General features: G+C 36.7%; 1 protein-coding gene and 1 pseudogene across 1 annotated transcript in view; both read right to left on the bottom strand.

Annotated features, from left to right (window-relative positions):
• Positions 1–5,330: 5,330 nt before the first annotated feature.
• ANKRD62 (ankyrin repeat domain 62) overlaps positions 5,331–23,359 on the bottom strand; it is a 301,061-nt gene continuing 283,032 nt past the window's right edge. Inside the window, exons 4-9 of the mRNA XM_030926178.1 lie at positions 18,944–18,977; positions 18,533–18,671; positions 10,960–11,173; positions 9,166–9,349; positions 7,087–8,010; positions 5,331–5,522 (exon numbers count right to left, since the gene is read on the bottom strand). Of these exons, the coding sequence (XP_030782038.1) occupies positions 5,331–5,522; positions 7,087–8,010; positions 9,166–9,349; positions 10,960–11,173; positions 18,533–18,671; positions 18,944–18,977 (1,687 nt within the window). The remainder of the gene's footprint in view (positions 5,523–7,086; positions 8,011–9,165; positions 9,350–10,959; positions 11,174–18,532; positions 18,672–18,943; positions 18,978–23,359) is intronic.
• LOC115895524 overlaps positions 23,344–23,359 on the bottom strand; it is an 863-nt pseudogene continuing 847 nt past the window's right edge.

Here is a 23,359-nt window from a genome sequence, read left to right as displayed (position 1 = left end):
TTAACAAAGATGCCAAGAACACACAATGATGAAGAGACAGTCTCTTCAATAAACGGTGTTGCAAAAATGGAATATCCACCAGAAAAATAAAATTAGACCCTTAACTTACATCATATTAAAAAATCAACTCCAAATAAAGACTTACATACAACACTTGAACTGGAAAACTACTGGAAGAAAACATAGGGCTAAAGCTCCATGACATTGGTCTAAGCAATATTGTTTTTAATATGACACTGACAGCACAGTCAACAAAAGCAAAAATAAGACAAATTTCTTGTGGCTCATGTTTTGAATTTCTGGTCATTACTTTCTGGCACTTCATGGCACTTTCTGGCACCAAGGGAAAACAGATGAGAAAGGCAGGGACTATAGTTATGTCAACAGTGACAAACACTGGAGTTTCAGTCAAATATGTGCCATCTTTGTAATAGATTTTGACATGTAAATTCTAAATTATCTTCTTCTTTATAAGTAAATGTGAAGCTTAATGACATGGCATCTGTTAGTATCTTAGGCCATTTATTGAAGGTATGTGAGCTAAATCCTTTCAAGGCATGTGAGCCAGTGCTCCTGAGGAAAGCAGTGACATACATGCTTTCTCCTGATGTCTCCAACTATGTAAAACTTCATTAAAGCTACTCCTGAACAACATAAAGGAAGTTCCCTCAGCAAGATAAATCCCAGTCTTTTGCCCCAGGAGAGAGAATGTGGATTATAGAAAAATAGTGGGTGTGAGTAAAGCGGGAAATTATTTGGATAATGAGAGTATATTTTTTTCTTTGAGGCAAGGAAGCAAATCATGAAAACAAGATTGGAATATAGAAATATGATACTAATATATATGGTAAATTCTTGAGAAAAGATCCTGGATAAAACAAAAATTTAAAACACAGAAACAATAAAGAATACAAGATTTAGAACAAAGTTTATGAAGAAAGTATAAAAAAATACATTCATGTTCAGAATATATAAAGAACTCTTACAAATCAATAACGAAAAGGCATCAATTAAAACATGGTCAAAGGATAATGACCAGGTTTTTCATCCAAGAACATAGACAATGTCCAGTAACCACGTGACGATGCTCAACATCAAAGGGAAAGGCAAATCAAAACCACAGTGAGGTACCACTTCACACCACTGGAATGCCTATAATAAAAAAGATGAAAAATAAATACTGGAAAAGATGTAGAGAAACTGGAACCCTTATACACTGCTGGTGGAAATGTAAAATTGCGCATTTCTGTGTCATCTACATGCCATGCGAGTCTTAAAACCAATTGTCAATTTCTACAAAATAGAAAATGCGCAATAACTCTGAAAAAAACAAAAGAATAAATTTAGAGGAAGAACATAACCCAGTTTGAAGAATTATTACAAAGCTACAAAAATTGTAACAGTGTGATTTTGGCATAAAGATAAAGAGATCAATAGAACAGAACAGAATCCAGAAACCAGGTATACATAAAACGCGCACACACACGCACGCACACACACACACACTCTCACTTTCTCTCTCTCTCTTATAATATGACTGGTCAAGTGACTGCTTATGAACTGTAATTGCTTGATACATGAGTCTAGCATCTCTTGGCCTTAAATCGCTACCATAACCTTGAGAAGTTGATGATACCTTTGTTTTCTGAGAACAGTTGCAGTGTGCAAGCTGATAGTTCCATAGAGATGGAACAAGTGTAGAGCCAGGGAAAAAAAGGGATACACACAGACTTCTTAAGATTTTTTTTAAAAGCTATGGAAGATGATAAACTAATGAGGCATAAGTATACTTTTCATTATGAATGTTTATGTTGTCACATCTTTCAGTAATGTGTATAAGAAAAAGTATTTAATGTGGTATTTGTTAACCAAGCAACCCATTCACTATTTACATTTACTTCAGAAATCCATGATTTAAATTTAATTCATAATTTTTGGCAACATACCTTCATCTACTTCTGCAGTTATGTTCTCTTGCACACCTAATACATCTGAAAAAGTCAAATATTATTAATAATGTTTAAGTTAAACAAGAGACATTATCATGTAGCCCTTTTGTAAGTCAAGGAGCATCTCTACTCTGGGTTGATCATTCCTAACTTGAAAATCTGAAATCCAAAATGCTCTACAATCTGAAACTTTTTGAGCACATGCATGATACCACAACTGCAAGGGTCCACACCTGACCTCATGTGACAGGCTGTGATGGAAACACAGTTAAAACTTTGTTACATGCAAAACATTTTTGTAAAACATTGTACAAGCCAGATGTGATGGCTCACGCCTGTAATCCCAGCACTTTGGGAGGCTGAGGCGAGTGATGGATCACCTGAGGTCAGGAGTTCGAGACGAGCCTGGCCAACATGGTGAAACTGTCTCCACTGAAAATACAGAAATTAGCCTGGTGTGGCTGCACGCACCTGTAGTCCCAGTTACTTAGGAGGCTGGGGCAGGAGGATTGCCTGAACCTGGGAGGCAGAGGTTGCAGTGAGTTGAGATCATACCATTTCACTCCAGTCTGGGCGACAGATCAAGACTCTGTGCCCCACTGCACCCCCATGCCGGGCAAAAAAAAAAAAAAAAAAAAAAAGAAAGAAAAAAACATTGTGTAGAATTATCTTCAGGCTATGTGCATAAGGTGTATATGAAACATAAATGTATTTCGCATTTACACTTGGGTACCATCCCTAAAGTATTTCATTAGGTGTATACAAATATTCCAAAATCTGAAAAAATCCACTTTTGGTCCTCCCAAACATTTTGGACAAGGGATATTCAATCTGTCCTATGAGAAAAATAAAATTCCTTTTCAGTGTGACAGAAAATAAGAGATTGACTTATCGAACTTGAACTTACCAAAATGTTCTGAAGCTGCTCAATTTTGTTCACTCGCTTTTTCATTCTAATTTTTAACATGGCATTTTCTATTTTAAGCCTAAAATACATATTTTAAAATAATTATTGTCAGACATAATTTTTAAAAAATCATATAAATTGTGAACAAACATCTGAAGGAATAATTACATAAATTCTGAGATATTTGAAAAGTAGAAAATTGAGCAACTGTTGTTATTTTTCTACCTTTGTTTTGTAGATGATGTGTAAAATTAAAAATAATGTAGAAAATTTATGCATTTCAAAATAGCTTAAAGCTGAAAATTTTCCTTGGCTTCACAGACATACTTATTATCTTAACTGATATAATTCTCATACTACACTAGTCATTTGCTTTATAAATACTCAAGATATTTTGTATACTGCTTTAAATTGTACTTTTGCACGTGGTCTGGCATCTCCTCAGCACATCTTAGAGTCTCTCTGCGTTGATCCTGCATTTCTTGCAACTAAAACAAAGAATTAAAAACAACCTTTAGGTGTGGAAATAACCCAAATGCCCATCAATAGGTGAATGAATGAACAAAATATGGTTATACATAAAATACTGTTTTAGACTATCACAGTCTATTTTATTAAAAAATGATAATCTAGGACAAATCGACCTATTACCTGTTTTAACTAAATTTTACTGGAAGGCAGCCACACCCCTTCAGTCTGCATATTGTTTATGGCTACTTTTGTGCTGTAACTGTAGTGTTGAGCTGTTGCAACAGGGACCTTATGGCTCACAAAGTCTCAAATAATACTACCTGGCCCTTTACAGAAAAGTTTACTGACCTATGCTCTACGATTAAAACACAGTATTTTTCTTTTTTAATTTATATTTTATCAAATACTCACATTTAATAAATGGGTAAAATGGGGAAATATAGGAAATTACTTTATAGTAAGCATTTATATTTTTCAGTTCCAAACACCACTATATCAACTATAATTTCATTTCTTTTTTGTCTGTATCCATTTAATTTTGTTATAGCAAGAAAACTTGCACTTTTTTTTTTGAGACGGAGTCTCGCTCAGGCACCATCTTGGCTCACCACAACCTCCACCCACCGGGTTCAAGCGATTCTCCTGCCTCAGCCTCCCGAGTAGCTGGGACCACAGGCACACGCCACCACCATGCCCGGCTAATTTTTGTATTTTTTTTTTTTTAGTAGAGACAGGGTTTCACCATGTTGGCCAGGATGGTCTCAAACTCCTGACCTCAGGTGATGCACCCGCCTCAGCCTCCCAAAGTGCTTGGATTACAGGCGTGAGCCATGGCATCTGGCCCATTTTTAACTTTTAAAACTAAACATCATCTTTCCTTTCCAGGGAAACCACAAGAAAATTTTAAAATAAACAGAAAAATAATTAAAATAGACAAGATAAATTTCAGGTAAGATCCTACAGGTTCTGCTGATTCTCCTATTGAGTGGCAGGGCTCACGTCATCATTAGGAGATAATTGATTTAAAAGTGTCATCTTAAACTGCAGAGATGTCCATTGAGCATGCCAAAGGAGAAGCCATGTTGTCAAAATGCCCACCTGACCCACCCAAACATCTCAAACCTACCCTTTGCCGACCTCCTATAACCCCATTTGTAAATTTTTGTGTTTTTATTTTTTTAAACAAGAGAAAGTAGACACATACATGTTGGCAAATGCTAACTGTCCATAGTTCTATGACTATGACTACAGCCCAATAAAAAGTCAGAGTAAGGATTTTCATCAAAATGCTAATTTATTCTGTAGAATGGCCTTTCTGTACAAGTTAACCAGAAACCCATGAAATAAGTAAGCACAAGTCTTTATTCACACAGAAAAGTAGAGATTAAAACAAGAAAATTGGCCGGGCGCGGTGGCTCACGCCTGTAATCCCAGCACTTTGGGAGGCCGAGGCGGGCGGATCACAAGGTCAGGAGATCGAGACCACGGTGAAACCCCGTCTCTACTAAAAATACAAAAGATTAGCCGGGCGCGGTGGCAGGCGCCTGTAGTCCCAGCTACCCGGGAGGCTGAGGCAGGAGAATGGCGTGAACCCAGGAGGCGGAGCTTGCAGTGAGCCGAGATCGCGCCACTGCACTCCAGCCTGGTGGACAGAGCAGGACTCCGTCTCAAAAAAAAAAAAAAAGAAAATTTTCTGAAACATTCCATTAGACATTATCCTCTGAATTAATCTGGCTTGTCTCCACGTGGCAATGAAAAAAATCACTAAAAATATACTGTAAAAAGAAAAAATAATTCTCTAATCTTCTGTGAGAAATGATGTGTAATTCTCGAGTTTCATAAGGGGAAATACTAAGAAAAATATTTGTAATTATAAAACACGGCAGAGATTGAGAAATGGGTGTATTATAATCAAATTTTAACAAAATTAATTATAATGAAAATACAAAAGAAAGCTCTCCACTGAAACTGGTGTCCTGAAACACTTGATATTATTTAAACAGCTACAGAGTAACTGTTGACATGCTAAGTTTCATACATACTTGACTTCTCAGCTGGCCTAATTTCTTTTTTGAATCTCGTGTCTCATCTTCTAAATTAACGTGACGTTGTGATGAAATCTCTAGCATAGCCTCTGACAGTGACTGTTTGTTCAGGGCATCCCCCGCTTCTCGCTGCAGCTGCCTCATGACTACCTGGTAAGATGCGATTTTTGTTACTGATTTTACATATCACCTTATGATTAAATTTGTTAACAGTATTTAACTCTAATGTATACATTTTGAGAAATAGCACCACACACATTGATTCTTCTTCTTCGTGTGTACACATTCCTATTTATTTCTGAATCCAGTTAAGGATAAAGAAGGTGTTATCTTTGTGCCAAACTGGTGCTGTGTTACTCATACAACAGATTCGGTCCACTGATGAATGTGCAACGCTTAAAAACCTCCTGAGGTCTCAAAAAGAAACAGGCATGTGGGTGGGACGTGGTGGTGAATTTTACACTGTGCAATGCTTTCCCTCTTTTTAATAAGAAGCTCAAACCAACCTCAGAGTTCCTCACATGTTCAGTCACCAGCTCTAATCATTCCAATCGATTTCCATCTCAGAAGAAAAGTAACATGCCAGTGGCCTTAGAGGCTCTAGGTAACCTGGCTTCCACTTCCCTCCCTGACCTCAGCTGCTGTGTCTCTCTTCCCTACTCCCACCATTCCTACCACCCCTCATTAGTCTAAAAATGAGGATCCAATGTGAAACGAATAAATCACAGACAGCTAAGCTTATCTTTGTACTGGACAACATTATATCCAAATGAGAGTCACTGAGCCTTGAAATAAAAATTATGACCATATTACGACTGAAAAATTGAAAGTAAGTTATAAATGCCAGTGGGAAGATTAAATCAAATATGGTTTTTGGCTAACATTTATCACATTTTCCCCATATTATAATGTAAGAAAGAAGTCTTTAAAGAACTGAATGGTTGTATCAATACATAATTTGAGACTGAATTATTTTCAGATTTAAGTCAAATTGACATGAATAAAAATAAAATTATATCAATTACGATACATTAAAAGCTATTGAGGCCGGGCGCAGTGGCTCAAGCCTGTAATCCCAGCACTTTGGGAGGCCGAGACGGGCGGATCACGAGGTCAGGAGATCGAGACCATCCTGGCTAACACCGTGAAACCCCGTCTCTACTAAAAAATACAAAAAACTAGCCGGGCGAGGTGGCGGGCGCCTGTAGTCCCAGCTACTCAGGAGGCTGAGGCAGGAGAATGGCGTAAACCCCGGAGGCGGAGCTTGCAGCGAGCTGAGATCCGACCACTGCACTCCAGCCTGGGCGATAGAGCGAGACTCCGTCTCAAAAAAAAAAAAAAAAAAAAAAGCTATTGAGGAAGAATAATTATAAAATAGGAAATACACTTTAGTTCATCTGGGAAATGTGGAATTAACTGTGAAAGTAATCCAATTAATTGAATCACTTTCAAAATAACACTTTAGGTATGAATATTTCTTTATATCTGCTTTATCATAATCCTAAAATGTGGCAACATACAGAAATTAAAATTATTTCAACAGTCTAAGACTACATTATAAATGTTAGTCTATATTAATATTTTGTAACTGAAATGCTTAAATTTTGCTAAGTGTCACATTGTCTTTACTCAATTCAGTGTTTAGCCATAACCAAATAGACTTTAAATTTTACTTCAGAAGGTTTGAAAAATACTTATTTTTCTTGATACTTACTTCTCCTTCTTTTTTCTCTTTTTCACATTGGCATTGTCTTTCTTTTAAAAGAGTGCATTCCTTCATCAACTCCTTATTGTTCTCTTCTAGCTTTCTACACTCAGCTTGAAGTTTTTCTACAGTATCTTCACATTTGGCTCGGATATTAATTATTATTTCTTCCTGATTGTCAGCTTTCTTGTGAGCATCATTACACTGCTGTTGATACAACAGATTTCGGCTTTGTAGTTGAAATAGTCCATCCTCTACAGATTGCTGCTTTCTCACGTATTTTTCAAAAATAGGTTGGTCATTTTGGTACATGTGCTCAATGTTCTTCAGTCGACACTGTGTTCGGCTTAGGACTCCTTGTATGTGTTCTACAGCCAATGTCTTTTCTTTGAGAGCCTCTCTTTCATAATGGAGCTCAGTTTCCAGGCCACTGGATGTACTCTCAACTTTAGAAAGTTGCTGAGAAAGAATCTGAATGTGAGAATTAATATTTTCTTGTAAATGACAGCATTCATTTACTGTGCTCTGGAAAGCAAGCTGTCGGTCTCTTTTTGCTGACTGACACTGATCGTGATCACATAGGACAGCAGCCAGTCTACAAGGGTATGATTCCATTTCTGTTTTCAGTCTTTGTGTGCTTTGTTTTTCCTTCTCTAGCTCCAAATTGAGCATTGTATTCTCATCCATCAGAGCATGAAGCTCTTTATTGTAACCGGTTATTGTTTTCGTTAATGTTTCCTCATTCAGCTTTAGAGTCTTTTCAAGGTCCTCATTGTTTTCCTTTATAATTTCAATATCCTTGAAATATTTCTTTTCAGTTTCCTGGTTCTGATATTTTATTGTGTCTGTTTCCAGCCTGAGTCTGGCAATTTCATCCCGCATCAAGTGATTTTCCTGCCACAGGTCTCTTTCTTTTTCATGAGTATGAGAACTCTAAATAAAACAAAGAAAACTTTCAGCTAGCACCCAATAAAATGACATATTATGATTTCTTCTGAAACCAAATAAGTAATAACCTGTTACATTTATACAATGAAAGAGTTGCCATCTGGATATCCAACTGGAAAAAAAAAGTTGAATCAAAACCTCAAACCTTTTAGAGCATAAATTCTCAAAAGTTCAAAAATGTATTTGAAGACAATGAATCTATAAAAGAAAAAAAAAAAAAGAAACCACTAGAAATGACTTAAGAATCTCAGAATTTTTTTTAAAAAAGGCTTTTACTGAATTTCAACAAACCCCAAAACATAAATGATTAAAAACTATGATTACATTTAGAAACTGGGTTTACACACTAACATCTAACCTTTACTTTCCCTATAGTAAGAGCCTTAGGTCTGCAGATGTCTGGACAGATGAAATTTTCCAAATTCCTTAAGTTTCTTTTTTCTGTGAATATTTTATAGATAATTCTACTTTTCTTACATTTTTAGAGTCAGTTTTAACAATGACATGTATTGATAAATGACAGATCTGGGCATTGTACTAAGCACTTTTGTATGCATACATCAATAAATTCATTTAGTTATCACAATTCTGCAAGGAAAGGTCAAAAATAGAAGCAAGTTGCTGGATTTTTCCTAGGTCCTCTGACTCTGCTTCTAGTGCTCCTCCACCAGACCACAGTTACGTCCATGGGGTAGACATGCAAATACAATAGAAACCTTTTCTTTCAAAACACCAAAGAAGATAAAATTTATAAAGCTCTTCTTAGGAAATCCTGAGATCATATACTATTATGATAACTTTTATTTCCTTTTCACAATGTTTGAAACCGTAATTAATGTGAAATAGGGAAAACTACACTGAACTATGTCACTAGGAACAGATTACTTATCAACAAAATATCATTAAGCATATATTATGGGTTATCATTGTTTTCCAAAGGTCTTTGAGCTGAAATAAAATATAACTTTGAAGCCAAGATTTATAATAAATAATTGTAGTTATAAGTTTCATTTATTTTTAAGATGAAATAAAATTTGTGGCTTGTTTTAGAGCTACATCATATATATAAAGTCAAAGGGATATTCTAAGTAATATTAATAAAATATTAGAAATGTAAAATTTTACCAAACATTAATTTACCTCATTTGAGTTACTTCTTACAGTCTTCAATTCCACTTCCAACAATTCGAGAGTCAGCTGAAGTTGTTTTTTCACTTCGGTTTGTGTCCTATACTGCTCTTCCATTATTTTTAACTCTTCCGTATCTTTTTCATACAACTCTTCAGCCTTTCTTCTTTCTTCTTCTTCTTCTTGTAAGATACAGCTGTAGTTAAATATACTTATCTTAAAATCCTTTAAAAACAAAACACTCACACGCTGGTTTACTATCCTAATAAAGTGCCAATGTTCTTGAATATTTTTTCTTTCTAGTTTTCATGTTAATATCTCACTTTGATATCTTCCAAAGAACATACATAAATTGAAAGGTAGTAAGGAATGAACATCCTGCTAATTGATTAGCTTCTGTTATTATTAATTCTAGTAAATATTATGGAAAAGGATGTTGAAAATTATTAGGTAAAGCTACAAGTTAAAAATTACCTTTTCTTCCCACAGTAATAATTACTCCTCAGTCAGGATGAATCATTTAGAGTTAGCTAATTTTAAAAGAAGATTTTTTTTTAATAAACAAGTTGATACCTTCACTAGAAATAAATTTTCATCTTCATGAAATATTGCAGGTATCCCTAAACATGATTTACATTGTAAGATAGCACCTTCAGATGTCTTCTCGCAACATATATCTCCAGATGACAATAATCCAAGACTAAGCTAAGGAATCTAAGGTGTTACCCACACGTTTTATGTTTCTTTTTCTGGTAACACTTTTGACTTATTCTGTTGATTAGTATGTATTTTACAAGCAATTTAAAAATCCATTCTCAAACAAGACAAGATCTAATATTTAAACAACAAAGAATAATATCTGCCTCCCGCATAGAAGTTTGAATTAATTTAAACTCTGCAGCACAGACAGATGTTGACTAAGCTAATCAGTAATCACTTTCCATTTTACTTTTCATTCACTGCATATTAAGAGTAAAACTGGGCCAGGCGTGGTTGCTCACACTGTAATCCCAGAACTTTGGGAGGCCAAAGCCAGCGGATAACTTGCGGTCAGGAGTTTGAGACCAGTCTGGCCAAAATGGCAAAACCTCATCTCTACTTAAAAAAAAAAAAAAAGTTAGAAAGGCATGGTGATGCATGCCTGTAATCCCAGCTACTTGGGAGGCTGAGGCACAAGAATCGCTTGAACCCGGAAGCAGAGGTTGCAGTGAGCCGAGATTTCACCGCTGCACTCCAACCTGGGTGACAGAGCACGACTCTGTCTCAAAAGGACAAAAAAAAAAAAAAAAAAAGTAAAACTGGTTAATTTTAAAAATAATTACTCTGGGTGGAGAAAAGTATACATTTCATACTCAAATTATAAATTATAAACTTTCTTAAAAACAACTTAGTAATATTTAATCAAAGATCTCTTTTAAAAAGCTCCTATACTCTAACCAGATAGCTCTATTTTGAAAAATTTATCCAAAGAATATAGAAATGTAGAAAACTATGGATATGTAAGATGTTTCTTATACCATTAATACAAAAAATTAGAACCCCCAATTTCAATTTATTAATGATATTTCCATAGGGTAAAATTCTATATAGTCATTAAAATAATGATTTAAAGGAATATGCAATTAATTATTAGAGAAGTATTCACAATTAAGAACTTGTGATATTTTATCCAAAAATTTCACATTCCACAATTTTAAGTTTTCTTCTCTAGTAAACCCTAGAAGGTAAGTCAGCTATTACAAAAATTATCCTACCTATCTTTAGTATAAATAGTTCAAATATTTCTTTAAAACTAGAATGTGATACCTGAAATTACAGAGCTTTTGTTTACATTCAAGATTCTGATGCTCTAACTGTGATTTGGTTTCATCTGTTTCAGATAGTTCCTTTTGTAGCATGCTAATCTTATTTTTCATTTTTTGAAATTTTACTTTAAGTTGCTCACAGTTACATTTTTTATGTTCTGTTGATCTTTCACATTCAGCTATTGCATTCTTGATTTTCAATAGGCTAACAAAATCTGTAACCGGGAGAAAACAAAATAGAGATAAAATGCATGAGTAGGTTTTTAAATGTAAAGGACTGTGCATTTCAACATGGCACTCATTCATACACTGAATGGATATGTATCTATTAAGTGCTTGCAATGTGGAAAATATTTTAAAAAGCTCTTCAGATAAAAGAGACAACACGTCTGATCTTGTTTAGCTTAAAGTGTAGTAAAGAACACAGAAAAAAACATGACAATTACAAATTCAGATAGATGCTATAAGAATACATAGTTTTTTAGTCACGTAAGAGAATCTGACCTATAGTTGGCCCAGGGAATATTTCTCTGAGGAAGAGAAGGCTACACTGAGAAACAAAAAAAGAGAAGGAAGCAGCTGAGCAAAGGAGGAAGCAAAGCACTCTGGCTAGTCTGCTGCATGTGCTGGAGTTCTGCTGCAATCTGCTTCCAGCCAAGAGGGAGCAACGGGTGCTGATTTTCCTCCTTACCTGAAACAACCAACACAGACAAAATATATTAAACAATGATTTTCAACACAGTGGACTTCAGGTAATGAAGATGGTCATCGCTGAAAGACAGGAAGCAAATGTAGGCCTTTTTGTTGACAGAGCTTCTTTTGTTGCCAGAGCTCCCAGGCCATGACAAAGTGAGAAAATCTGACATGGATTCCCTGAGCTGGGGCAGTGACGCTAAGAATCTAGTAAAACAAAAGCAGAAAGAAATCATAGGACAGAACACTGGAGAGGATAAAGCAGCAGAGGAGACAAGCCCTGGAGATCTGCAGAGGTCCCCTCTGAAGTATTTAGTGGAATAATGAAAAAAATGGATGTGTGCTAGGAAACTTCCTAAGACCAAGGGGTGGCAAGCGGTGGGGGGACACAATAGAAAAAGATTAGGAGAAACCATGCCTGGTGTTCACAAAGTGCCCAGAAGAGGGTCCATTACCCAAGAGCCAGGCCCAAAAAACTCATACTTCACAGGATGATAAATAATACAAAAACTCTTGCCTCAGGAGTGGCAAATTACCCAGAATCTAGAAGCAAGAACAAAAAGAATTCTGTTTAGAAGTAAATCACTGTACCCCAAATAAAGCTCGAGACAGTAAGTGGAGGCATGAAAGGTATTTTTAAAAAAATCAAACCACACCTGTAGAAATGCAAATTACAATGTCAGAGGTAAAAACTACAATCGAAAATAAGCACAAATCACAATCATAAATTTGTCATGATGAACCATGAGAAACCCTCAAGCAACTAATACATAAATCTCCAAATAGAAAACAACAAAGACAGAAAAGAAATTTGAAAAATAATTGGCCAAAACCATTCTAAACTTGGCAAAATCCATATTCCCACAGATCCAGGAAGGAACTGTCTGGGACAAAAAAATAAACAAAACGGTGACTCAAGCCTGTAATCCCAGCACTTTGTGAGGCCGAGACGGGCGGATCACGAGGTCAGGAGATCGAGACCATCCTGGCTAACAGAGTGAAACCCCGTCTCTACTAAAAAAAAAAAAATACAAAAAAAACTAGCCGGGCGCGGTGGCGGGCGCCTGCAGTCCCAGCTATTCGGGAGGCTGAGGCAGGAGAATGGCGTAAACCCGGGAGGCGGAGCTTGCAGTGAGCTGAGATCCGGCCACTGCACTCCAGCCTGGGCGACAGAGCGTGACTCCGTCTCAACAACAACAACAACAAAAATAAATAAATAAATAAAAGTGTACCATTGTCATTTTCTTATACCATCTATGATGTGGTATAACATTACTTGAAGGTAGACTGTGATAGGTTAAAATTATATACTATAAATCCTAAATAAACCACTGAGATAGCAAACAAAGAGTTATATATAATAAACCAAAAAAGAAATACAAAATTAAATCATAGAAAATAGCTGATTAATCTAAAGGAAAGCAGAAAAAGAAGGGGAACAAATAGCAGCGAGACTAACAGCAATCAAACAGCACAATGACAGACAAACTTAACTATATTGAGTATCACATTATAAATGAAACTGGTCTACAAGCCTCAATTAAAATGCAGACTGACAAGACTCGATACGAAAGCAATACCCAACTCCATGCTGTCTATAAGAAATGTGTGTTAAATGTCAAGAGACAAATCGGCCGCAAGAATAGAAAAAGATACATGCTAACACCTGACAGAAGACTACTGAGAAGAAATGGTTCAATTAATATCAAAGTAGCTTTCACAGCAAAACAGTTTCCAGCAATAAATAAGGTCATGTCATAATGATGAAAGTTTCAGTTAATCAAGAAGATATAATAATCCTAAATGTTTATGCCCCTAATATAAGAAATTCAAAATACATGAGGCCAAAGTAGATAGAACTATAAAAGGAAACACAATTTCTGAGTAATCTGAGATTTCAATACCCTTTACTCAGGAAGTAAATATAGAACAAGGAGGCAGAAAATTGGCAAGAATAGAGCAGACTTAAAAAACAGCATGCCTTTCAAGTACCTATGGAACACTTACCAAAATAGACAATATTTTAGGCCATACAATAAATCTCATTAAAAAGATTAAGTACAAAGAATGTAAGTCATACAAAGTACATATCCTGACCACAAATCAATGATATTAGAAACCAATAACAAAAATAATGCTAAGAAATAAATACATGAAAACTAAGAAACACGTCTAAAAAACCCTGGTTCAAAGAGACGATGAAAAAAGAAAATATTTTGAACTGAGTAAAAATGAAAAAATAACATATCGGGGTTTGTAGAATGCAGCAACAACTGCACTTAAATACACATTTTTAGCACTAAATGTCAATATTATAAGAGTCTCAAATCAATAAACCTGACTTCTCCCTTAAGAAAATGGAAATAGAGGCCGGGCGCAGTGGCTCAAGCCTGTAATCCCAGCACTTTGGGAGGCCGAGACGGGCGGATCACGAGGTCAGGAGATCGAGACCGTCCTGGCTAACACGGTGAAACCCCGTCTCTACTAAAAATACAAAAAATTAGCCGGGCGAGGTGGCGGCGCCTGTAGTCCCAGCTACTCAGGAGGCTGAGGTGGGAGAATGGCGGGAACCCGGGAGGCGGAGCTTGCAGTGAGCTGAGATCCGGCCACTGCACTCCAGCCTGGGCGACAGAGCGAGACTCCGTCTCAAAAAAAAAAAGGAAATAAATAAAATAAATAAAATAAAATGAGAGAATTAAACCCAAAGCAAGCAGAGGGATAAAAAACAAAACCATCTGCTGTGGTCTGAATGTTTGTGTTCCCAAAAGTTTATCTGCTGAAATCTAATCACAAGGGCAGATTTTTTGAGGTAGTCAAATCATGAGAGCCAAGCCCTCATGAATGGGATTAGTGTTCTTACACAACACACCCCAGAGAGCTCCTCCACCCCTTCTGCCATGTGAGGATACAGAGAAAAAGAACACATCTATGATCCAGGAAGGTTCCTTACCACACAGCAAATTTGACAGCACTTTGACCTTGGACTCTGCAGACTCCAGAACTGTTAAGAAATCGTTTTCTACTGTTTATAAGCAACCCAGTCTATGGTACTCCGTTATACTATTGGTTTCAGGAAAAAAAGGAAGATCAGCAACACCAAACACTTTGGGAGATTGATAAATGTGAGAAATGTCTATTTACCCTGGCTGATCAGGAAGAAGAGAAGTTACAAATTACTAATTTCAGAAATGAGTAATGTCACATGATTACAGACTGTACGGATACAAAAAAAGAAAACAAGGTGACATAATTTTTATGTGTAAACATGACAAAATAGATAACATTAACAAATTCCTTAAAAGGGAAAATTACTAAATCTCAACCAAGAAGCAATAAATAACCTGAATTGCCCTAAATATAAAAAAATAAACTTCATAGCTGAGGACCATCCTACCAAAAGAAATTCAAACTCAGTTAGCTATGGCAGTGAACTCCACTAAACATTTTCATAAGAAATAATACAATTCAATACTAACTCTCCAAAAAAAAAAAAAAAAAAAACAAAAAAGAGTACACCCCAACTTACTCTTCAATGTTAGCATTATCCTGAACCAAAACCAGACAATGATATTACCAATTAAAAAAAAACTCCCTCATGGGCATGAATGTAAAACCTGAATCAATTTGTGAAACAACCAAGACATCCTCCAGTAGGTGAAAGAATAAACTGTGGTTAAACAGCCAAACAATGGAATATTATTCCATGCTAAAAAGATATGACAAATCAAACCATGAAAATACATGAAGGAACCATACATGCGTATTACCAAGTCAAACAAGTCAACCTAAAAACGCTACTTTTTTTTTTGTTTGTTTTGAGACAGAGTCTTGCTCTGTCTCCCAGCCTGGAGTGCAATGACATAAGCTTGGCTCACTGCAACCTCTGCCTCCCAGCTTCAAGCGATTCTCCTGCTTCAGCCTCCTGAGCTGCTGGGATTACAGGCGCCTACCACCACACCTGGCTAATTTTTATATTTTTAGTAGAGACAGGGTTTCGCCATGTTGGCCAGGCTGGTCTTGAACTCCTGACCTCAGGTGATCCACCCATCTTGGCATCGCAAAAGAGCTGGGATTACAGGCATGAGCCACTGTGCCCGGCCTTAAAATGTTACTTTCTGTATGATTCCAACTATATGACTTTCTGGAAAATGTAAAACTATGGATACAATAAAAAGATCAGTGGCTGCCAGAGGATGAGGGACACCAGGAAAGGATACACAGGCAGAGTACTGAGGATTTTTAGGAAAGCGAAAATGTATATGACCCGCATACATGTCAGTGTACCTTAAGATCAAACCCATATGATGTATAGCACCAGTGTACAATGCACACTACGGGCTGCAGGTGATTCTGATGTGCCAATGTAGGCTCATCCATTATAGCAACTGTACCACTATGGAAGGGTTACTGATAAGGAGGGAGGCTACATATGTGTGCAGGTAGAGGTATTTGAAAACTCTCTGTACCTTCCTCTCAATTTCGCTGTGAACATAAAACTGGTCTAATAAATAAACTCTTTATAATAAACCAATAAACACTTTATCATAACTTCTTTAGAAAATTGAATCCAACAGTATAATAAAAGGACAATACATCATAAACAAATGGGTTTTTTTCCCAGGACTGCAGGGTCGGCTTAACATTCAAACATCGTTGTTATCTGCCAGATTAACAACGGAAAACAGTAGATCCATAGAATCATCTCAACAGATAGAGGCATTTGATACAATTCTACACTCATTCCTGATTTTGTAAAAATGAAAAAGTCTCAGCAAAGTAAGAATCCAGGGACCTTCCTCAGCAAGATAAAGAGCATCTATGATGAACCTTCAGCTAACATGTATCATGGTGAAAAACTGAGTATGTTCCCCAGAAGATGAACAACAACACAGGAATGTCTGCTTTCACTGCTTTTATGCAGCATTGTTCTGAAGACTAGCTACGCAGTCAGGCAAGAAAAAGAAATAAAAGTCATCCCAGTTGAAAAAATAAATAAAACTATCTTTATACACAACCATAACCACACAATAGGTTTGAGTAAACTCTAACCTGTGGGCCCGCTTCTTGTCTTTGTCAATGAGCACAGCTGTGTTCATTAACATACAGGTTGTCTATGGCTGCTCTCATACTACAATGGCAGAGTCTATCAGCTACAACAGAAACCCCTTTTGCCACAAGTCTTTAATAAGAGGGTACTTTGAGAAAGAAAAGGTTTGATAATCTTTGGTCTATGTAGAAAATCTGATCAAATCTACCAAGAATTAATAAGTGAGTATTATTAGTACCAGGACTAATAAGTGAGTTCAGTAAGATTGAAGTATACAAAACCAACATACAAAAATCAACTGTATTTCTATACACTCATGATAAACAATCAGATTAAATATTTAAGCATATCATTTACAACTACATCAAAAACTGAAACAGATAAATGTGATAAACTATAGAAAGACATACACTAAAAACTACACAATATTACTGAGAAAATTAAATATGACTTATATAAATGCAGACATCCATTTTTTTAAAGAGTAGGAAGATTCATTATTGTTAAGATGTCCACTCTCCATAAATTAATCTATAAATACAACACAATTCTAACCTAATGTCCAACAAGCCAGCACTTGTTGGACATTTTTAAATGACAAGGTGATTCTAAATTTTTTTAAATTGACAAGCTGATTCTAAAGTTCATGTGGAAATGTAAAACTAGCATAGGCAAAACACAACGAAGAAGAGAAAAATCAACTTCAACAATTATTATACATCAACAGTAACCAAAACAGTTGGCCACTGGTATAGGATGAATATCCCTTATTAAAAATGCTTGGGACCAAAAGTGTTTCAGGTTTTGGATTTTGGAATATTTGCATATACATGATGCAATATCTTGGCGATAGGACCCGTGTCTAAACACAAAATACTTATTCACAAAGACAGATGGTAATTAAAAAAATACTTTCAATAATTTTGTGCATGAAACAAAGTTTGTGTATATGAGGTGAACATGTTTAGTCATTAGGATCATGCATATTAACCACACCCATAAGAATGGCTACAAATAAATACTGCAATACTTAGTGTGACAACACAGTAACCACAGCTGTCCTGTTGTGCTGATGAGATGGAAATGGTACACTTTTTTTTTTTTTTTTAACCAATTTGGCAGCTTTTTCTAAAAAGGGAACATAAAGCTGCATAGGACACTTTTGTGGGTTATGGATAACTACCTTGATTATGGTGACAGTTTCACATGTGTATATATCTGTCAAACCTTATCAAACTGTACATTTTACATATGTGCACTTTAACATGTATCAGTTATACCTCCCTGAAGCTACTGATTGTAGGAGCAAACACCTGGGCACTGACTGTGACACAGAGAGAAACAAGGGTGTGAAATGAAGTAGTATAAAGCTAGAGCATTGTCATCTTTACCTTATAGCAATGATAAGTGGCAGCTGGGTGTTAAGCAAACAGATAACATGATCAGATGTGAATTTTAAAAATGTATATAATTATGATTGCAGAATAGACCATGGTTTTGGAAGGTGGGGTAGTAGGGAAAAGAGTTAAATAAGGTTATCACAGTATTCCAGGTATGAGATAATGATAACCTGACCCTGTGTAAAGGCATAGAAGAGAAGCAGAGTCAACAAATAGATTTGCGAGTGTCATTCACACTGAGAAAGGTACAGTGGAATGATCACAGCTCTTTGGCTAACAGTATACAAGATACAGTAGTTCTCATTCTATGTTCACAAGAAGCATACTTCCAAGATGAACATCCCTATAACACATCTATGGTACAGTGCTAAGCAATATCTGCATACATTACTATAGGATAGGGAAAGAGCCTTATATTTATGCGTTGGTCCTACCTTTACACTCCATTCCATGTTGTTCAATGTGTAACATAAAATTCTTATCAGAGTAAGGCAAGTCATCATCCTCTGAGGTTTTTTTAGATGACCCAGTTACATCATTAAGGTCATCCCTGAAATATATTTGGCTTTTAACCTATAAAATAAATAACACTGTTTCAAAATGCCCTCAAAATATTTATAGCATATACTAAATATACACCAGTGGGAATTATCCATCTTTTTATATGAGCAAAAACACAGGTACTTCTTAAAATAACTGACTTTGGTTAAAAGGGTGCTTTTATGAATGGTTAATGCTGCTTTATCAAAGTCAATGTCTTTACAACAAAAGATTTTCTGTTTTTTTACTATGATCTTTTATAAGGGATTTTCACCAACATCCTTGACAATTTACTTTTACAATACCTTGCTCTTTTCATTAGAGGTTTTCCTTGCAAGCCTAAAAAAAAAAAAAAAAAAAAAAAAAAAAAAAACCAAAAAATTCCAATCAGGCAATTAGTAAATACGTAAAATACAAAGAATATCTAAAACTTTTTTATATAAAACCTCTGTATTTGTAATTTCTCTCTCTTATTCATAATGTTTACAGGTAATGTTTTGAGACGGGGTTTCACCGTGTTAGCCAGGATGGTCTTGATCTCCTGACCTCGTGATCCGCCCGCCTCGGCCTCCCAAAGTGCTGGGATTACAGGCTTGAGCCACCGTGCCCGGCCTACAGGTAATGTTTTTACAGGTGATGCAAAATACATTTTTTTTACAAGGGGAAAAACTATAAATGGAAAGGGTGGTGCTACAGGACAAATGAAATATACTAATGTCAAAATATTAAATTTAAATCAAGCTTTCTGATCATCAAAGACAAAAAAAAAACCACGTTATTTGCAGTATTTGATAGAAAAATATGTATCCTGGGGTTTTCTCTCATCGCCCTTTTCAATACAAACAAAGTTTTACTGGTACTAAGACCTATTTGATAAATATTACTTACGTAACAGAATCCCTTTTTTAATGATAACATTAGCTAGTCGTTTCGGGACACACTGTGCGAGTACTGTGTACTATTCTAAACACTGTGCATATATTTCCGTCACTTAAATCCTCCCAGCAACTCTGTCAAGTAGGTAACATGCTAGATACTTGATAAAGAAAGAAACTAGGCACAGAAAGGCCACATAACTTGCCCAAACACATAAAACTGTTCAATAGCAGACTAAGCATTCAAACCCAAGAACTCTGGCTCCAAAATATGTGTTTCACAATACATTATGAAAGTAATATTTATTTTCAAGTAATATGATAGCAGATGAATTCATATTATCTTTCCATTTCTGAATATAAGTAACAATTTCTGAATCTTGCAATATTTTTAAAGTAAGATTTTAACCTTGGCTTTTTTTTTAAGTTCAGTGGTACAACTGCAGGCTTGTTATGTATGTAAACTTGTGTCACGGGGGTTTGTTGCAGATTATTTCATCACACACGTATTAAGCCTAGTACTCATTAGTTATTCTTCCTGATCCTTTACCTCCACTCATCCTCCGCTCTCCACCTTCCAAAAGGTACCAGTGTGTGTTGCTCCTCTCAATGTGTCTGTGTGTTCTTACCATTTGGCTCCCATTTTTGAGAGAGAACATGTGGTATTTGGTTTTCTTTTACTGTGTTAAATTGCTAAGGATAATGGCCTCCAGCTCCATCCATGTTCCCGCAAATGACATGATCTCATTTTTTTATGGCTACCTAATATTTCCTGGTGTATATGTACCACATTTTCTATATACAGTCTATCAGTAATAGGCATTTACTTTGATTCCAGGTCTTTGCTATTGTGAATAGTACTGCAATGAATATATGCATGCATGTGTCTTTATAACAGAATAATTTATATTCCTTTGGGTATATACCCAGTAATGAGACTGCTAGGTTGCATGGTACTTCTGTCTTTGAGGAAATGCCACACTGTTTTCCACAATGGCTGAACTAATAATGTACACTCCCACCAACAGTGTATACGCATTCCTTTTTCTGTGCAACCTTACCAGCATCTGTTATTTTTGTACCTTTTTTTTTTTGAGACGGAGTCTCAGTCTGTCGCCCAGGCTGGAATGCAGTGGCGTGATCTCAGCTCACTGCAACCTCTGCCTCCCAGGTGCAAGCAATTCTCCTGCCTTAGCCTCCTGAGTAGCAGGGATTATAGGCGAGTGCCACCATACCAGGTTAATTTTTGTATTTTTAGTAGAGACGATGTTTCACCAATATTGGTCAGGCTCGTCGCAAACTCCTGCCCTCCTGATTCATCTGCCTCGGCCTCCCAAAGGGGTGGGATTATAGGCATGACCCACCATGCCTGGCCTGGACTTTTTAATAATGGCCATTCTTACTGGTGTTAGATGGCATGTTATTGTGGTTTTCATTTGCATTTCTCTAACGATCAGTGAAGTTGAGCTTTTTCTCCATGTTTGTTGATCTTGTGTATGTCTTCTTTTGAAAAGTATCTGTTCTTGGCCTGGAGCAGTGGCTGACATCTGTAATCACAGCACTTTGAGAGGCCAAGGTGGGCAGATTACTTGAGGTCAGAAGTTTGAGACCAGCTTGGTCAACATGGCAAAAACCCATCTCTGCTAAAAATACAAAAATTAGCAGAGTGTGGTAGGGCATGCCTGTAGTCCCAGTTACTCGGCAGGCTGAGGCATGAGAATCACTTGAACCCGGGATGAGGAAGTTGCAGTGAGCCAAGATCACAGCACCGCACTCCAGCCTGGGAGACAGAGCAAGACTAAAATAAAAAGAAAAAAGAAAAGTATCTGTTCATGTCCTTTGCCCACTTTTTATGGGGTTTTCTCTTGTATTTACGTTTCTTACAGATGTTAGATATCAGACGTGGCCAGATGCATAGTTTGCAAAAACGTCTTCCCTTGTGGAGGTTGTCTGTTCAGTCTGATGACAGTTTCTTTTGCTGTGCACAAGCTCCTTAGTTCAATTTGATTCCATTTGTCAATTTTTGCTTTTGTTGCAATTGCTTTGGCATCTTCATGATGAAATCTTTGCCGGTGCCTATGTCCAGAATGGTATTGCCTAGATTGTCTTCCTGGGTTTTTATAGTTTTCAATTTTACAGTTAAATCTTTAATCCATCTTGAGGTAATTTTTGTTTATGGTATAAGGAAACGGTGAACTTTCAATCCTCTGCATATGGCTAGCCAGTTATCCCAGCACCATTTATTGAATACGGTCCTGTCCTTGTTGCTTTTTGTCAGGTTTGTTGAAGATCAGAGATTTGCAGCTGTGTGGTCTTATTTCTGGGTTCTCTTTTGTTCCACTGGTCCATGTGTCTGTTTTGAACCAGTGCCATGTTGTTTGGTTTCTGTAACTCTGTAGTATAGTTTGAAGTCAGGTAGTGTGATTCCTCCAGCTTTGTTCTTTTTGCTGAGGACTGCCTTGGCTATTCACGCCTTTTTCTGGTTCCCTATGAATTTTAAAATAGTTTCCTGTATTTCTGTAAAGAATGTCAGTGGTAGTTTAATAGGAACAGCATTGAGTCTATCAAATGCTTTGGGCAGTATGATTTTTTTTTTTTCTTTTTTTTTTTGAGATGGAGTCTTGCTGTTGTCGGCCTAGGCTGAAGTGCAATGGCATGATCTCTGCTCACTGCAATCTCCGCCTCCTGGGTTCCAGCAATTCTCCTGCCTCAGCCTCCCGAGTTACTGAGATTACAGGTGACTGCCACCATGCCTGGCTAATTTTTGTATTTTTAGTAGAGACAGGGTTTCACCATGTTGGCCAGGCTGGTCTCAAACTCTATCTTTGAACAGTGTTTTGTAGTTCTCCTTGTAGAGATCTTTCCCCTCTCTACGTAGCTGTATTCCTAGGTTTTTATGTTGTTGTTTTGGTGGCAATTGTGAGTAAGAGTTCGCTCTGGGTTTGGCTCTTCACTTGACTATTACTGGTCTATGGGAATGGCAGTAATTTTTGCACATTGATTTTGTATCCTGAAACTTTCCTCAAGTTGTATCAGCTTAAGAAGATTTTGGGCTCACACTATGTGGTTTTCTAGGTATAGGATCATGTCATCTTCAAACTAAGATAGTTTGACTTCCTGTCTTCCTATTTGGATGCCCTTATTTCTTTCTCTTGATGGATTACCCTGGCCAGAACTTACAATACTATGTTGGAAAGAAGTGGTGAGAGAGGGCATCCTTGTCTAGTGCCACTTTTCAAGGGGACCGCTTGCAGCTTTTGCTCATTCAGTATGACGTTTGCTGTGGGTTTGTCATATATGGCTCTTACTATTTTGAGGTATGTTCCTTCAATAACTAGTTGAGAGTTTTTAACATAAATGTATGTTGAATTTCATCAAAAGACATTTCTGAATCTATTGAGATGTGATTATCTCAATAATAAACAGAGTAATTCTATTTGATTAATCACTTATTGATTTTTTTTTTTTTTTTTTTGAGACTGAGTCTCGCTCTATCACCAAGGCTGGAGTGCAGTAGTGCAATCTTGGCTCACTGCAACCTCTGCCTCCCGGGTTCAAGCGATTCTCCTGCCTCAGTCTCCTGAGTAGCTGAGACTGCAGGTGCGTGCCAGCACACCCGGCTAATTGTTTGTATTTTTAGTAGAGACGGGGTTTCATCGTGTTAGTCAGGATGGTCTCGATCTCCTGACCTCATGATCCGCCCACCTCAGCCTCCCAGAGTGTTGGGATTACAGGCGTGAGCCACTGTGCCTGGCCTATTGATCTGCACATGTTGAAACAACCTTGCATCACAGGGATGAAGCTAAATGCTCACATCACAAAGAAAGATCTCAAGGTAACAACCTA

The sequence above is a fragment of the Rhinopithecus roxellana genome, chromosome 21 (genome assembly GCF_007565055.1).
Source record: "Rhinopithecus roxellana isolate Shanxi Qingling chromosome 21, ASM756505v1, whole genome shotgun sequence".
NCBI classification, from domain to species: domain Eukaryota; kingdom Metazoa; phylum Chordata; class Mammalia; order Primates; family Cercopithecidae; genus Rhinopithecus; species Rhinopithecus roxellana.
Note: the sequence above shows the minus strand (reverse complement) of the source record. Positions and strands in the feature narration are given on the sequence as shown.